This window comes from Rutilus rutilus (genome assembly GCF_951802725.1).
Source record: "Rutilus rutilus genome assembly, chromosome: 8".
NCBI lineage: Eukaryota > Metazoa > Chordata > Actinopteri > Cypriniformes > Leuciscidae > Rutilus > Rutilus rutilus.
In genome coordinates this window covers 30,376,304-30,394,711 of record NC_140222.1, presented here as the reverse complement: position 1 = coordinate 30,394,711, position 18,408 = coordinate 30,376,304, and the positions used below count along the sequence as shown (strand labels likewise).

Genomic DNA, 18,408 nt, shown 5'->3' with positions numbered 1-18,408 from the left:
AGGTATTTCATATCCACAGTTTCCAGGGGTTCAAAGGGATGTGCTTTCAGGGCGTCTAAGACCAGTGAAAGATCCCACATAGGAACCGAAGGGGGTCGCGGGGGGTTCATCCTTCTCGCTCCTCTAAGGAAGCGGATGACAAACTCGTTCCTTCCTAATGCGCGGCCCGGCTCTGAGACAGAGAGCGCTGAAATGGCCGCGACATAGACTTTGAGCGTGGAGGGGGACCTGCCCGCGTCCAGTAGCTCTTGAAGGAAGCAGAATACTTGCGAGACCCCACATGTCTGTGGATCGAGCCCTCTGGCAGTGCACCATTTGTTAAACACCGACCATTTAGACGTGTAGAGCCGCCTCGTGGAGGGAGCTCTAGATTGTATGATCGTGTTCATCACCCCTTCTGGTAGATCAGCATGTAATTGTTGAGGCTCCACGCATGCAGAGACCAGCGCTCTGGGTGGGGATGCCAAATCGAGCCGCGGGCTTGAGAGAGAAGGTCTCTCCGCACCGGGATCGGCCAAGGGGCTGAATCTGCCAATTGTATGAGTTCCGGGAACCAAGCATGGTTCTCCCAGAACGGGGCTATGAGGAGCACTGTGTGGCGTGCTTTCCTGGCTCTCTCGATGACCTGAGGCAGCAGAGAGACCGGGGGAAAAGCATATAGCGGGCCGCTGGGCCACGTCTGGGCCAGCGCGTCCTCGCTCTTGAAAAGAATACTGGGCAGTGTGCGTTGTCTTTTGACGCAAAGAGGTCGACTTTCGCTCTGCCAAAGCGGCGCCACAGCGACTGGACTCTTTGGGGGTGTAGAGACCACTCCCCAGGGGAACGTTGTCCCTGGACAGTCTGTCGGGGCCCTCGTTCAGATGGCCAGGCACATGCGATGCTCTCAGAGAGCGCCGAGAGTGCTGAGCCCATACGAGGAGGCGTTCCGTCAGGGCGCAGAGCTTTTTTGATCTGACACCGCCCTGGTGGTTCACATAGGCCACTACTGATGTGTTGTCCGTGCGGACTAGAACATGGTGACCATGGAGGAATGGGAGGAAGTGCATGAGCGCTTTCTCGACCGCGAGCATCTCTAGACAGTTTATGTGTAGGAGATTCTCCTGGTCTGACCAGCGGCCATAGACCGGTCTGCCTTCGAAGAGCGCTCCCCAACCTAGGTTGGACGCGTCTGTTGAGACAACTTTCCGGTGTGAAATCACTCCCATAATCACTCCAGTGTGATACCATTCGGCTGCTAGCCAGGGCTGCAGGGCTGAGACACAGCCCTGAGTCACTCTGATTAGCGAGCCGCCGGTCGCCCAGGCTCGATGGGATACGTGCGCTCTTAGCCAGCGTTGAAGCGGGCGCATGCGCAGTAAACCCAGCTGAAGCACTGCTGCAGCTGAGGCCATATGCCCCAGGATGCACTGAAATGCTTTCAGAGGAACCCGATTGCCTTCCTTGAAGGATGCGGCGAGGCGCCGGATGCGGCGCGCGCGCTGCTCCAACAATCTGGCCGTCATCGCCACCGAGTCCAGTTCTATTCCGAGAAAGGAAATTGACTGACGGGGCGAGAGCGAGCTCTTGGTCCAATTGACCGCTAGACCCAGACCTTCCAGATGGCTGAGAAGCGCTGTTCTGTGAGACACAAGTTCTGTCTCTGACTGCGCTAGAACAAGCCAGTCGTCCAGATAGTTCAGAATTCGCATTCCCTGACTTCTCAGGGGAGCGAGAGCCGTGTCCATGCATTCGTAAATGTACGGGGTGCTAAAGACAGGCCGAACGGCAGGACTGTGTATTGATAAGCTCGACCGTCGAAGGCGAATCTCAAGAATGGCCTGTGATGGGGGGTTATCTGGATCTGGAAATACGCGTCTTTCAGATCGAGAGAGATAAACCAGTCTCCTGGGCGGATCTGCGCAAGGATCTGTCTGGTTGTAATCATCTTGAACGGCCGTCTCATGAGAGCCGTGTTCAGATGTCTCAGATCTAAAATAGGTCTTAATGCTCCGTCCTTCTTGGGAACGAGGAAGTAACGGCTGTAAAAGCCTGACTCGTTCAAGGAAGGATGAACCTGTTCTATGGCCCCTTTGCGCAGCAGCTTCGCTATTTCTGCTCGAAGCAGGTGCGCTGCTTCTAAACCCACTTTCGTCTCCGTCTGCGCTAGAAGCGCGGGGGGCGACGAGCGAATTGAGGTGAATAGCCGTGTTTTGTAGTGTTCAACACCCATTCTGACGCGCCCTGAATAGCTTCCCATGCTTTTGCACGCATAGCTAGGGATCGAATGGTCTCTGGGTTCAGATCGCCGCGCTGCGCGGGATGGAGAACCTGTATCAGAGAGGATGGGGCGGCGCGCGCGCCGCCGGTGCTCGAACACGGGGGCTGATAAACAGTATTGGCCGGCTGTACAGCGTTCAGTAACTCGGTCCTGAAGGATGGAGCGCGTTTTGCTGTCAAACACCCCTGGCGCGAGAGCGGCGTGGGGGATATAGTGTCTGAAAGTGAGTGCGCGTGCTCGTGAGCGGGCGCAGGGTTTACACTTATAACACGGCCAGTGTTTTGGGGAGCTTTAGAGGGTCTGTAACCCGGGGTAACCGTATGGCAGAGCGAGCAGCGAGTAGGTGTGAGCACAGAGTTGTGGGCACATTTACTACACTTAATACTCGAGCGGCGTGTTTCCGCTTTATGAGAGAGCGCTCTGAGCGCATTACCATGGGAACCATGTTGTGTGAAGCAGTGAACACATGGGAGTGGGCACATTTTCTACACTTAATATCCCCTCGGCCTGAGCCGTTGCAACTCGAGCAGCGGGTAGGTGTGAGCACAGAGTTGTGGGCACATTTACTACACTTAATACTCGAGCGGCGCGTGTCCGCTTTAAGAGAGAGCGCTCTGAGCGCGTTACCATGGGGACCGTGTTTGTGTGAAGCAGTGAGCACATGAGAGTGGGCACATTTTCTACACTTATCTTCGGCTAGAGCTGGAATGTTAGTGAGCTTTAGAGGATCTGCAACCCGGGGTAACTGAGTGGCAGAGCGAGCAACGGGTAGGTGTGAGCACAGAGTTGTGGGCACATTTCCTACACTTAGTACTCAAGCGGCGTGTGACCGCTTTAAGAGAGTGCGCTCTGTGGACGTTACCGGGGAGACCGTGTTTGTGTGTAGCCGTGAGCACGTGGGAGTGGGCACATTTTCTACACGTATAACACCATCGGTGTTATAGGAAACTGATAGAGCGAGAAGCTTTGATGGCTCATAAGTTTAGACGCTCATAAATACTCAAGCACCATCCTGCGAGATACGGGTTCGCTTTCTGTATGTGAGAAAGCTGGCCGCGAGCTAGGAGAAGCCAGCAGAAAAAATATTTATCTGCCGCCAGAGCCGGATTCGAACACAGGTCTCCCGTGTGGAAGTCCAATGCTCTGCCACTGAGCCACAGGAGCACACATAATCTTTTAGTTAGTGCGAGCATATGACCGAGCGTCGTGTTTCGTTTCGGCGTTTGTTTGCAGATGCGCGCGTGTAATAAAACAGGCTCGTTACTGCAGTATAGTATTTCCAGCCGCCTGAACTTGGAGGGGACTGAGAATATACGAGGACTGGAGGTAGTCCGGCCTAGGCGGGACGAAAACACTCTCTCTTCCTCTTTTCGCCGGTGCTCGTGACGTCCGCTCTGATATCCCTTGAGAACGGCGCAGTTGCGCGGCTCGAACAAGGGAGAGAGAGCGGGAAGATGTCATCATGTGCGATGACATCGTATGTTTGCAGGCGTGCGTGTATTAAAACAGGCTCGTTTACTGCAATATTGATATTTCTTGTCGCCTGAGCTTAGGAGGGGACTGAGAAATGTGTGAGAAACGGAGGTGGCCGGAGAGTGACGCGCGCGACCGAGACGTGGGGTAGCTTTCTTATAACGTAAAGGAAGCCAGCCCGTGACCGTCTACTCCTGACATCCCTTGTGAGCGGCGCGTTTGCGCGGCTCGAACAGAGGGGGAGAGCGCAGGGAGGGGCGTGCGTCGTCCGGGGGGTAGCTTTCTTGTAACGTAAAGGAAGCTATAGCCCGAGACCTCCGTTTCTGACATCCCTTGTGAGCGGCGCCGTTTGCGCGGCTTGACAGAGGGGAGAAAGCAGCTGTCTAGGAAAACAGCGCTGTCTGCTTCATCCCCTGAGGCGACGGCAGTGCGGGCGAAGCCGGCCGCTGCGCGTCGGGAGGTGGGGGGGAGAAGGAAATAGCGAGGCTCGCGGGAGGGGCTCCGGCGAGCGCTCAGCTGTCATAGAAGCCCAGGCAGAGAGCGCAGATACATGCGGTCTCTGTCGCTGAGCGTGGCTCACACGAGCCACAGGATGAGCGAGGCATTTGCAACAACGCCTCGCGCTCTTTTAGATGCAAGTGTGTCGCGGGGCGAACACACAAAACACACAACACAGAGCAAGTAAAGGATATGTATGCCGGATGGCGCAGCAGGCAGGGAAGGCTGAAGGCGGCGAAGCGGCCGGCGTCCTCAGGCTGAAATCCTCGGCGTGCTGGTCGCTTGATTCGACGGCGGCTTCCTCAGAGATGCGATGCGAAGAGCTTCGCTGAAGAGACAGAAATCAGCGAAGCAGCCTCTGTACCTTGCTTATATACGCTAAGCCACACCCCTAATGACGGGCTGTGACGCATTGAGCGCGCCAAGCCTGCCCTAGGTCTGCAGGCTGCCGCACTGCGTTGACAAGATTTAAAAAATTAAGGATAATTTTTGGCTTCAGTATCTCGAGAAAGGAGACTTTCCCGCAGCGTAAGCTAGCTTACGCAATACGAGAGAACCTCTCGTAAGAGAACTCCTCGGCTTCGTCTTTTGGTTTGTTTCCTTAAATTGTGTTCGATGTCAAGGCAAGTGATTTTTTGTTGTTGTTATTTATTTTGAATGTCTTTTTAATTTAGATTTGATTGACTTGAATGTAAATGTTATATTATATGCACTTCCCAAACTGTAGATTTAGAAAGTGTTGCCTAGTTTTGCATGTACAATGCAAAGGGGGTACATTTAATGTACAAAATGTCTTTGTGTAACTTTTTTTGTGCTATAGAATGTCGTATAGCAGATATGAACTATAAATACACAGAACCAGTTGCGAAAGAGTCATACGATGAAGGTGAAACAGTGAAGCTGAGCTGCACGACAGGTTTTACTGGAATGTATAGATTAAACTGTGAAAAAGGACAATGGAAGACATCCATTGAGCGACCATGTGCAAGTGAGAAAATGGTCAATTCCACATGACCACATCATTTTTGGTTATTACTGTAAATCAATGTTACAATGCAGAGTAAAACTTGTTTGATTTCTGCAGAGAAAAAATGCAGTCACCCAGGGGTAATAGCAAATGGTGATTTTAGTCTTAACAGAGTTTGTTTTTGGATCAACAGTGTTGTATACTTGCGAGAAAGAGTAAATGTGCTTTATGCTTTTTATTCTCTTTATATGTATTGTATGAAATGTATGGAGCCCCTAAATGGACATGGTCCATTTTTTCTGATCTATTTTTCAGATCGTTTGCGTTCCCTTGCAAAACCTGTTGTGAGCTCAGGCAGACGGTCCCTTCAGACTTTTCTCTCTGCTGCCTGCTCATAGAGACCAATTTATATTATAAACTTGTTTTGAGGAAAATTGGGTTGTAGCTTGTTGTTACTATTGGAAAGTGATTGGGAGATTACAGAGGAGGGAAGTTATGGTGATGTTATTCACTTTGAGTGTGTATCTAATGACAAAAAGATAGACGGAAGTAGTGAAATTCACTGCACAGAGACGGGCGAATGGAGTGACTCCGTTCCAAAGTGCAAAGGTTCATTCCATTGTTTATTTGTTTGTTTGTTTGTATCTTCGCCCAATGATCACAAATTTCTGAGCTTTATTTAAAACACATATTTAACTATTTCTATTTCCCTTGCTTTTCACACAGAGATAACATGCACAGCACCAGAAATACTGTGATAGAAATTTTACATTTAGATGTGTTCTTTTACATTTAGATGTGTTTTTTTACTTTTAGAAGTGTACAACTTGTATTAACATCTTTCACTTTATTTGTACTCATGAGCATTTGAAGAAATATGTTCATATAAGCTAAAGCACGTTATTAAAAATATGTAATCAAGTGTTTTAGAAAAGCATAAGTTAAGACAAGCTTGCAGGGACAAAATGTTCTGAGTTATAGGAGACTAAGTAACAGAGAGACTATACGCACTTAAGTGACCCTCTGTACTTCGAGTGTCCTTTTGAGCTCCAAGTGTGAAAGTATGTGCGTAGCTTTTGTGAGCTCCAAGTGTGAAAGTATGTGCGTAGCTTAAGATCAAAAATAGAGATGTAAGCAAAATGTGTGAAGAGCTGCAGCTAAAAACAGGAACTTGTATCTAGCCACGATATTGTTTTCTGTCTAAGATATAATATGCGCCAGACAAAGAGAATGGAATGAGATGTCTCCTTTTAAGGTATTGATCCTTTGACACAGATGAAGCCTATCCAGGATGTGTTTAGGGGTATATAACTTGGGGAAGGGGACTAGCCCTTTGCCTTCTCATACCAGATGCGTTCTGTATGTGAATGTCAATTAGCTTGCAAGAAATAAACCTTTTTGATACTTTGACTTTTCAAAGGTCTCGACTTGTCTTCTTCCTCCTCTCGAATAGAATTATTTCCACAACAAATGGCGACGAGGAAGGATCGCAAAACTGATGACCTCCGTGGATGAAGCAATTGACTGATCATCCCAAAGACAAGAAGTCTCTGGCTCCGATACCCCGACGCTAAACTGCAAGGGACGGGAGAATTGTAGACACCACGGCAGGCCTAGGTGGACGCGATCCCGAATAAAGAACCAAGCTGCAAAAAGCACGGTGAGAGAAAATTATTTACGTGGTAAATAAGAAAATTATTTGCGTATTGAATATTTTTCCTAAAAGGGTCAGGATTTTTGGAATAAGCCTGAAAGTAACTTCCAAAAGGATTTTGAGAATAAGTTTGAAAGTAACTTCTTAAAATGCCAGTGTTAATTCTTTTTCCAGAAAGGCCAGAATTTTGAGAATAAGACTGAAAGTAAATTTCTCAAAAGTCTAGACAAGTTTGCGTTTTTTGGAATAAGCCTGAAAGTAAGTTTCCAAATATTTAATAAGGCACTTGTCTGGGAAAAAGACCTAGCATCGACGGATGTGGGCATTTTTGAAAGTCCTAGATTGACGGATTTAGGCAGGGCGTGGTGGCGACGCTGGGCAGGAGAATTAACACAGTAAATATAGTACGTGTTGACCACGTGAGAAGAAAGATTTAAATACGCAAATATAAATACTATAAAGTAGAATCAATGGGAAGTAAAAGTTCTAAAGGAGAGGAGGAACGGGTTAATTTCTCTAAAAGCTCGTACAAAGCCATGGATAGAATAATGGGAACTTGGTACCATGCTTATGTGCCGTTTTTAATAAAACAATATGGATTTAACGGGGGTTTGAGTGTGTCACAGTTGACTCAAACCAAAGTGAATTGGGTGACTCATATTGTTAAGAAAAAAGACAAAGAGAATTACAAGAAATGTGGTGAAATCATAGTAAAATGGTTAGAAGAGGCAACACGCAGACAACAAAAACAAGTCTGTCGAGCCATCGCACCATTATACTCTGATAAAGAAAGACAGGATGCTTCAAAGAAAGCACTACAGAATCTTAAAGATGACTGTTGTGGCATTGCTGACTCTTCTTCTCCCTTTTTCGGTCAATACGTGAAAATGACGGTGGAGGACGGGGCGTATCCGGCTCATCGCCCACCTGCTCTCAATCCTACTCTAGACGGAGCTGCTGCAGGAGGAGTGCAAGCCAGTGAGCCAGCTGAACCGCCGCCCACATATGTTGCAACAGAGGAAAAGAGAGGTGACACATCGTCAACGCGCTCTGGGGCTCCATATCAAACAGGAAGGCGGCCGAGATGCAACAAAGACCTAGAAGAATTGCTAACTGCAAACATGAAAGACTTAACTTTGCACTCACGAAGACATACAAAAAGAAAACTTAACCAAAATTCGACCAGGTTGACGGGCAGACGGCATCAAGCGCCGACCGAACCTGCGAAATCAACGCAAGAGCCAGCAGACTGATGATTCAGAAACAGAGATAAAGAGTGAAAGTGATGATGACGATGGAGATTTTCAGGCACCGATGCTCGAAGTAGCCGGACCAGATGGAGCAGTTCTGGTAATGCGGCCATGGACCCAAGGGGAACTGAAACAAGCTTCTGAACACCTGCCAAACATCGAAGCAGGTGGGGCAAAATTAGGTGCTGATTTAGTTGTTTTCTGCAAAGAATTCAGACCGACTCTTGGTGAGCTGTGGAGACTAATGGTTTTGAAATATGGACCAGTGCACATGGCTAAACTGTCAGACGACTGGCCAGAAGATTCCCGTCCGATACACGTCGAATACGACCATCAGATGAACAATGACTACGCAAAGAAAGTCGATGATAGAGTCAAAGCTTTAAAGAAAGTATTTCCACGTACGATGGACATCCACCAAGTTCGTCAATGTACTCAAGGAAAAGATGAAACTACTGAAGCATATTTCTTACGACTGAAAGAGTGCTTTGACCGCCATGGTGGTATAGAAAAAAGACAACCGCCAGCGGACCCGACTACGGGGGCTGTGGGATCTGATCCTTATGACGACTATTTAAGAACTTTGTTCATGGATGGACTGGACAGAGAAATTTCGAAAGAAATTGAAAAAAGCTGTGTTGGATGGCAATTGGCTTCTACAGCAGAAATCAGACGACATGCGAGACATCACGAGGGAATCATCAAGAAGCAAAAGACAGTCAAAACCACCAAACAAGAAAAAGATCTTTCTCTGGCTCTGATAGCGCTGCACATGAACGAAAACAACAACCCCAAACCAAACCACTACCAACAAAACCAAAGAGGTGGTGGAGGAAGAGGCAGAGGACGTGGCCGTGGAAGAGGTCGTCATTTTCCGCAAAATCAACAACGCCCAGATCGAGACACTTGTTTCATCTGCGGACAAAAAGGACATTGGCGAGACACTTGTCCACAAGCAGCCTACAGACCAGAACAAGCAGATTGAGAGGAGGGGGGTGCGAGCAACGGGTCTCCTGTCTCTTCATCAGATAAGTATCATTTTCCTTTCGTTTTTGACTCTGCTCTCTGCAATGAAGAAGTGCTTGCTAATGTTTTCTATAAGGCTCATAATTCTTTACCTATGATAGAAGTAAATGTTCTTGACAAGACATTACTATTTTTGCTTGACACAGGAGCTAGTAACTCACTAATTAAAGAAACAGAATTGACAAAACCCATTCCACTTTCTGGAAAAACAACCTGTTCCAGAAGTGCAACGGGTCATGTGGTCACAGAACCATTCTCAACGCCGTTTGAGTGTTCAATTGATGAGAAAAAATTTGAGCATTGTTTTTTGATTACTCAGACGTGTCCAGTTAATCTGATGGGTAGAGATTTGCTCTGTAAGCTGGGTGTTTCTGTTCACTGTACTACTCAAGGGCTTTTTGCTGGCATGAGGATGTTGCATGTAGATACATGGGAAACCCCTTTGTTTGTCTACGAATGGCAAGTTTCTAACACGTGTCTAACCACAAAGGCTCATGACAGAGTGTTGCCATCGTCTGAATTTATAAATGACACAGATTTGCACTGTACTTCACATGTCAGCACTGAACCTGATGATGAATATGCACAGCGTTGGTTTAATGTTGATGTGGAAAATGTAAAGACAGATTATCTGTATTGGACAAACCACTGGTGTGTTTTGAGTGTGAAACTGACTGACAAACAGGCAATGTTTTATGACGTGGAAAATGCACAGCCTCATATATCACTGGCCAAACCAGTGAAGGCTGAATGGCGTGACGCAGGTCCCTTCATGGCCAAATGCCATGAACTGACCGACTGGGTCATAATAGATCAAAAAAGACTGATCTGCCAAAGTGAAAGTACCGGATGGTTTAAACAACCATGTCATAAAACATTGAGAGGTTTGAGAGCAGTCACAGTGTGGGAGGAGGAAACAACACTTGATAGTCTGACCTTATCGCACCTCCCAGTCATCCCAGAGGGGTTGGAGGGAGTTCCGAGTTGTCTATGGGCTAAAGATAAATATGATGTGGGTCTGATTGCAGGCTGTGAACCGGTTCAAATTAAACCCAAATCTGACTATAGACCAAAAAAGATGCAATATCCATTGAAAAAGGAAGCGATTGAGGGCATTACTCCAGTGTTTAATTCTTTGTTGGAAAAAGGGGTCATTATTGAATGTCCGGACTCACCTGTCCGTACACCTATTTTTCCAGTAAAGAAAATACGTGATTCAAACCAGACCACTCAATATAGATTCGTTCAGGATCTCAAAGCTGTTAATGACGCAGTACAAGCCAGAACTCCGAACGTTCAAAATCCTTATACGATCTTATCTCAGATTCCGGCTGACACCAAATGTTACACGCTGGTTGACATTGCGAATGCATTCTTTAGTGTTCCAGTACATCCTGACTCACAATTTTGGTTCGCATTTAACTTCAATGGTAAAGCGTACACCTTCACACGTTTACCGCAGGGTTTCTGTGAAAGTCCGACCGTTTTTAGCGAAGCTTTAAAACGTAGTTTGGAAGATTTGGTACTTCCACCTGGCGTGGCTCTGTTGCAGTATGTTGATGACTTGTTACTTTGCTGTCCAAATGAACAGATCTGTAAGCAGGCTACCATCACATTGTTAACCTACTTAGCAGAGCGGGGACACAAGGTCAACCCGAGTAAAATAGCTGTAAATCAAACCAAAGTTACCTTTTTAGGTCACGTGTTGACAGCAAATGGAAAGTCATTATCTGACAAAAGAGTCACAGCCATACAAAACATTCCTAAACCAATCACAAAGAAACAAATGATGTCATTTTTAGGAATGACCTCGTATTGTAGAACATTCATTCCTAGCTACAGCGAAAAGGAAGGACCTTTGTCAGCGTTAATTTATGGTCAGGAAATGGTAGCCTCTGACAAACTGACATGGACCACAGAGGCAGAGAGTGCCTTTTGTGAAATGAAACAGGCATTGCTGAGTTCGCCTACGCTTGGTATTCCAAACCCAGATAAATCATATACACAGACAGTAGCTGAGAAAGATGGTTACATGTCCTCTGTTTTGTTACAAGAACACGGAGGAAAGTTAAGGGCCGTGGCGTTTTTCTCAACGAGATTAGACGCAGTAGCAAGAGGGTTCCCTGCTTGTCTAAGAGCTGTGGCTGCAGCAGAGCGAGCTGTGATAGCCTCTAGAGATTTTGTAGGTTTTAGCGACCTAACACTGTTAGTACCACATGCTGTGTCACTAATTTTGTTAGAACAGAAGACTTCTCATTTATCTGCAGCCCGGTGGCTGAGATATAATTTTGTGCTGTTGGAAATGCCTAACGTTACTGTTAAACGTTGTAATGTTTTAAATCCAGCAAATCTGCTCCCGACGGAACAGGATGGTGAACCACACTGTTGTGTTTCAGCTTTGGAACAGATATGTAGTCCAAGACCAGACTTGAAAGACGAGGCCTTACTCAACAGTGACATGATCCTTTTTGTGGATGGGTCTTCCAGTAGGGATGACCTTGGCAAAAACAGGGCTGGATATGCAGTAGTTTCATTAACTGAGGTTCTTGAACAACAATCACTGCCGTCACATTTTTCTGCACAAGCTGCTGAACTGGTTGCTCTGACTGAAGCATGCAAATTGGCAAGTGGCCAACGTGTTACAATTTACACTGACTCCAGGTATGCTTTTGGCGTTGTGCACGATTTTGGCTCATTATGGAGACATCGAAAGTTTCTGAAAGCAGATGGTAAACCAATATTGAATCACCTGCTTGTGAGTCAATTGTTGGATGCTTTGCTGTTGCCAAAAGAAATAGCAGTGTGCAAATGCCAGGCCCATACTTCGGGTAGCGATGACGTTTCCAAAGGAAACAGATCTGCAGATTTAGCTGCAAAGGCTGGGGCTCTGCTTCCTGTTCAGATAACCACAGCAGCACGGCTGAATGAGGAACTAGGTGACATAGAGGCCATGCAACAGCACGCCTCTGAAATTGACAAGCGAAAATGGAGAGAGGCAGAATGTATGTATAAGAATGGACAATGGTGGGGCCCCAATAATAAACCGTGTTTACCTTCTCATTTCTTTCAGGCATATGCTAAACTAACACATGGTTTGGACCATACTTCCAAGACGGGAATGTTTTCTATTATGCAAAATAACTGGTTTACTAAAGGTTTTTCCACAGTGGCAGCAGATTTTTGCAGCAGATGTCTGATCTGCGGAACTAACAATGTCGGCAGGGGTCAGGCAATGAGACAGGCGGGGCATCCCAGGCCGCCAAGACCATTCTCACATGTAATGCTTGATTATATTGACTTGACACAATCAGATAAAAAGAAATACTGCATAGTTGCCGTGGATCTTTTCTCAGGTTGGATTGAGGCTCTGCCAACAGCAAAAGCAGATGCACAAGGAGTGGCGAAATTACTCCTACAAGAAATTGTCCCACGATGGGGAATTCCTGAGAAATTATCAAGTGACAATGGCTCACATTTTGTAAACAGTGCAATTTCAGCAGTTGAAGCTTTCTTGGGTACTCCCTGGAAGCATTTTTGTTCCTATCATCCGGAATCAGCCGGAGCGGTAGAAAGACAGAACCAAGTTCTGAAAAACAAACTGGTAAAAATTTGTGATGAGACAGGGCTTTCATGGCCAAAGGCCCTGCCCATTGCTTTGACTTATATGAGAATGAGAAAGAGGGGGCGAGCACAACTCTCACCATTTGAGATTCTGTTTGCTCGTCCACCTCACATGGGCTGGGAACCTCAAAATCCTAGACCACTGCCTGACACCACTCTATGTGAACATGACATGTTGCAATATTGTGTTGAACTGGATAAGGTGTTCTGTGATATCTCAAAACAGGTCCAGGCAGCAGCTCCAGAGCCAGCTGAGACAGCCCTGCACAGCATCAGGCCAGGAGATTTCGTGCTGATAAAGGATCTGAGGCGGAAGCACTGGAGAGCAAAGAGGTGGCAGGGGCCATTTCAGGTTTTGCTGACAACTCACACTGCGGTGAAAGTCGAGGAAAGAGCTCCGTGGATCCATGGGACGCACTGTCGAAAAGTGCCAGCTCCTGCGGTAGCTGCAACGGAAGAAGAATCCCATACACAGCTAACGAGCACCTAACAGGGTGATCAGGCTGACCAGAGGTGCATGCCATCCTGTAGGTTACCAATTTGAAAATCATCATCATTGGAGAGAAGACGAATCAATAGTACGGGACGATTCAGCGATTTTAGGGGTAATAAGAACTGTGACAAGAACTTTGTGGTGCTTTGACGGCGTGGGACTTGCAGTGAACTGTTTAATAATATCTACCAGACCGGCCCTGAGACCAACAATACATAGAGACACAGGACTTATATCCTTTTCACAGGATCAAAATGTAACAGACATAATAGCGCACATGAAAATGGCTGTAGCCACCCCAGGAGACATGTCATCTTCGATAGGTGACTGGTTTTCAGGCCTAGAGGGGTGGATGAGATGGGTGATAAGTACAGTTTTGCCAATAGCATGTTTGATTTTGATTTTGCTTTTGATGATCCCATGTGTTATGAATTGTATTTCTACAATCACTGCTAGGGCAGTGAATACCACGATGGTTAGAATGACTGAAGGGGAATATGTAACAATGATACAAAGGGCCCCAGAGTATGAGGTTGGGGTTACAGTGCCTGAAGGTGAGGCACGCGAGAATGAGAGCGAACATGAGTTTGACTAAGAAATGAAGTAACCATGGGAAAAATTTACCTGTTGTAAATTACTATGATTATGGAGGAGTAAATGTCAAATTTTGTGTATGTTCTTTGCAGGCCCGGATTAACACCGTGTAGTGCCCCTGGGTGACAACATTTGAAGTGCCCCCCCCCCCAACTTAACGTCCAAAATAATTGGACTTTGGGTTCGATTTTTTTTGGTGATCGTTGTTTAGGTACATTAAGCCACGTAAAGCTTTTTCACGTTAGTATAAACCCCATGAGAACCGTGTGGAGTCAACCCACATGTCTAATGCTTTTTGAAAACTTAAGGCTTTCTTATTCATAAAACGAGTTGGACATCATCACATTTTTGTATACATTTTTATTTATTTACATTAGTAAGCTACAGGACATCGTCTTTCAAAACATGACCTGCGCGAAAGAGAAAAAAATAAATAATGCGTCATTATTCCCAGCACTTCTGAAAATGCACTTCCGAATGCGTCTCTGTCCCCAGCACATTTCAAACCAAACTGACGCCCATGAGTGAGGTTGTCGGGGTTGTCTTAATCCATTGTCGGCATCTTTCCGCTTGGATCTTGGGCTTTGGAAAGGCGAAAAAAAACGACCCCTCCCTATGAACTTTTGGGGTACCTGGTGGTGTCAGACTTGCAGGTGCCATAGGCGCATCGTTTCACCATCTTGCTGAAAATCGCAATGTTTGACGGTCACGGGGGTCTTTCTCCTTAGTTACAGTTGCTGAGCTAGGATTGGACGAGGACCATTCGAGGGCGGGGTTTTGCGAACGGTCAATTCTTTATGGATATAATTAATATTCTCTCTGTATATATTGTATCATTAACTGTTCATTTTGTATCTGCATCTCTTCCAGCAAAATAATATATATACAAAACATGAAAAATATTTTAAAGTCTAGTCATTATCTTAATCACTTGGTGCCCCCCTATTGGCTGGTGCCCCAGGGCACTCGCCCAATCCCGTCTATGGATAATCCGGCCCTGGTTCTTTGAATGAACAGATGTGGGAATGTGATAGAAATTTTACATTTAGATGTGTTCTTTTACATTTAGATGTGGTTTTTTTTACTTTTAGAAGTGTACAACTTGTATTAACATCTTTCACTTTATTTGTACTCATGAGCATTTGAAGAAATATATTCATATAAGCTAAAGCACGTTATTAAAAATATGTAATCAAGTGTTTTAGAAAAGCATAAGTTAAGACAAGCTTGCAGGGACAAAATGTTCTGAGTTATAGGAGACTAAGTAACAGAGAGACTATACGCACTTAAGTGACCCTCTGTACTTCGAGTGTCCTTTTGAGCTCCAAGTGTGAAAGTATGTGCGTAGCTTTTGTGAGCTCCAAGTGTGAAAGTATGTGCGTAGCTTAAGATCAAAAATAGAGATGTAAGCAAAATGTGTGAAGAGCTGCAGCTAAAAACAGGAACTTGTATCTAGCCACGATATTGTTTTCTGTCTAAGATATAATATGCGCCAGACAAAGAGAATGGAATGAGATGTCTCCTTTTAAGGTATTGATCCTTTGACACAGATGAAGCCTATCCAGGATGTGTTTAGGGGTATATAACTTGGGGAAGGGGACTAGCCCTTTGCCTTCTCATACCAGATGCGTTCTGTATGTGAATGTCAATTAGCTTGCAAGAAATAAACCTTTTTGATACTTTGACTTTTCAAAGGTCTCGACTTGTCTTCTTCCTCCTCTCGAATAGAATTATTTCCACAACAATACCAAATGGTGATGTTGTTGAGAAAATGCAAGAATACCAGAAAGATGCCATATTAAAATACAGATGTTCACCAGGGTTCAAACCTAGAGAGGGAATCCCCAGATGTGCTAAATTTGGCTGGACTCTGAACCCAGAATGTGATGGTAATGCACCAATATTACATAATAAACAATTAATATGTGAAATAACACTAAAATCATTATATCCATATAGCTTTCATTATGCAAAGAAACTCTGTAGTGTCACACTGAAACATTCTTAAATTAGATAGCCATTAACCTTAAATTCAAAACTGAATATTAAAATAAAGCAAGTATGTAGTTAAATAAACTAAAATGTAATATTTCCAAAGCATTCAAAAAAATATTTGCTTGATCTTAGTTAGATTCCTTTCTAAATGATGAAAGGAGTCAACACACCAATATTTGTAAAAGTTGAGAAAATGGAATGAGATTATTTACTTTCTTCCTCTGATGCTGTAAGTGTCCAGCTGATGTTGTTTTCTGGGTTTTAATCAACGTTTTATTTTATTTTATTTTTTATTGGGGAAAATCATGAGGCAACAGCATTTGCTGATCATTATTATTTGGTTACTACAAAATCAGCTAAAAAACTTACTAATAACTACTTTCTAATTGCTTGCTTAATTTCCAGATGACAGTTTAGCAAATATGTCTAAAAGTTCTCAAAATAGAAAATGTGCTTATACTTATTTAGGGACTTATTCAAATTGTTCTCTATTTATGGTAAGCTATATTTTTTCCCATTTTAGGATAAAAAAAAAAAAAAAAAATGTCAGAATAATTTGTTTTCCCCAAAAGACAAAGCATGCAAATCCAGTTTCACACATTTTTATGCTTCATCTCTTCTTACCCTTATTTCTACATAATTATGTCTTGTACAGAAGTAACTTGTGAGCTTAAGTCAACCACATTCGGAGTAAAAAAGATCAACCCAGAGGGAAAAACTATTTTCAGAGCTGGAGAAAGTGTGGAGATCACCTGCACTGAAAAATACTGGATCTTTCAAACAAAAGAAACCTTCAAATCATTTACATGTGGAGAGAATGGGCAGTGGGATTATGAGCCTGTTTGTGCGGGTAAGATTATAGAGAAACACTTCTGCATTTATTGCTGAACTTACCGCATGATATTACAGTTTTTCTCGATTGCTTAAACACTATAACCAGGCTTTTGAACTAAAATTTCAAAACCATAATGCCATTTATCAAAAAGCACACCCATTTCACTAAACTATAAACACTATTCCCTGTTTTGACACATGAGTCAGATTTGTTGAACTGTCACTGCAAAACTCTACACACAAATCCCTTCATTTCTCATTGCCTACACCATGTTGTCATGTATAAAGCACTAGCATTCAATATTGTTCACTCAAGTCAGCACAGCTTCAGCTCAGTTAGCACACAATTACCCAGGTGGAAACACTAAGAGTCAAAATTGAACACACATCAATCAGATCCTTCAATAGATAGATAAAAGGGCCCAAATCAGTTTATTGAGTTTTGGAACAATGGATCCAGAAAGACATGAAGGAAGAGATCGAGGAGGGATAAGAAGGAGGAGGAGGACGACGACGAAGGACAAGAAGACAAGCAGTCTCCGATGAAATTCAAGCCACTCTAGTTGCCCATGTCTTTGTCAATGGTATGACTGTGAGGGAGGCTGGGCTACGAGTAAGGCCAAATTTGAGTCGCTTTACTATCGCCTCGAGAACCTTCAGGGAGGAGTGTGGTGGCAAACAGAATTCTATCACTGAATAAAAGACAAACATTTCCAATAGTCTTTGATGAGGTGTATTTTCTTGCAAGAAAAGGCCAGCAGTCGTACAGTCACACAGAGTGCATGCAGGCAGATGGGAGTTTTACTTACTCAAACATGTTCTGAGGGCAGAAAGGAAAATGATTGGTTTACAGCTTCAACCAATGAAACTGAAGCAAGGGCGGGGTTTAGACGTTTGAATTTGAGATGCGCTGCGGAGGGATTTCTTGAGGAATAGTCGGAAGAAAAGACAGATGTTCGTGGGAGAACGCATTTATTGCAAGGTAAGTGAATTTACAACTATATTTTGTTAATTCAACATCCTCTAACGTTTACTAAGATAATAAGCGAACATTTAAAAATGCACAGAACTAATCATCGTCTAAATATCGTATTGTATGCATTTTGATTTGACTGTTTCATCAGTCGACCAAAACAAAGCTGCTTATGGGGTAACTAGTGTAAAACATGCTTTTCCAATGCTTCCTCGCTGTCTGTTAAATTGATATGCGAGAACAGAACTCGTTCAAATTTTCCGCGATATTTCAACGGTCAAAATGATACATCTCCCGCCTTCGCGCTGCTCTCAGGGCAGGAGTACTCGATAGATTCAAACTGCTGTTATTTTAGTGTATTACGCGCTGCTCTCAGGGCAGGAGTACTCGATAGATTCAAACTGCTGTTATTTTAGTGTATTACGCGCTGCTCTCAGGGCAGGAGTACTCGATAGATTCAAACTGCTGTTATTTTCAGTGTATTACGCGCTGCTCTCAGGGCAGGAGTACTCAATAGATTCAAACTGCTGTTATTTTTAGTGTATTACGCGCTGCTCTAGGGGCAGGAGTACTCAATAGATTCAAACTGCTGTTATTTTTAGTGTATTACGCGCTGCTCTCAGGGCAGGAGTACTCAATAGATTCAAATCGCTTTTATTTTTAGTGTATTACGCGCTGCTCTCGGGGCAGGAGTACTCAATAGATTCAAATCGCTTTTATTTTACTGTATTACGCGCTGCTCTCAGGGCAGGAGTACTCAATAGATTCAAATC

The 18,408-nt window shown here is 44.6% G+C and overlaps 1 protein-coding gene and 1 long non-coding RNA gene across 3 annotated transcripts in view; both read left to right on the top strand.

Moving 5' to 3' along the window:
- The first annotated feature begins 5,942 nt into the window (after window positions 1-5,942).
- On the top strand, window positions 5,943-13,721 carry LOC311296161 (uncharacterized protein). 2 transcript variants are annotated; one of them, XR_014628500.1, is made up of 2 exons: window positions 5,943-6,855; window positions 12,973-13,721. XR_014628500.1 is itself a non-coding variant. In XM_084417845.1 (2 exons), exon 1 carries the CDS (start codon window positions 8,164-8,166, stop codon window positions 9,082-9,084), a length of 921 nt encoding a protein of 306 aa, XP_084273971.1. In that variant the 5' UTR covers window positions 7,219-8,163; the 3' UTR covers window positions 9,085-9,131; window positions 12,973-13,721. The 2 variants fall into 2 exon arrangements, 1 of the variants encoding a protein (XP_084273971.1); XM_084417845.1 differs by lacking the exon at window positions 5,943-6,855 and adding an exon at window positions 7,219-9,131.
- Window positions 13,722-15,561: 1,840 nt separating this feature from the next.
- The window catches only part of LOC311296170, a 30,032-nt gene continuing 27,185 nt past the window's right edge, over window positions 15,562-18,408 (top strand). The window contains exons 1-2 of the long non-coding RNA XR_014628504.1: window positions 15,562-15,722; window positions 16,484-16,678. This is a non-coding gene — a long non-coding RNA (uncharacterized lncRNA). The remainder of the gene's footprint in view (window positions 15,723-16,483; window positions 16,679-18,408) is intronic.

Coding starts and splice junctions, on each gene's coding strand:
- LOC311296161 (XM_084417845.1), top strand. CDS start 8,164: ATGCTCGAAGTAGCCGGACCAGATGGAGCAGTTCTGGTAATGCGGCCA.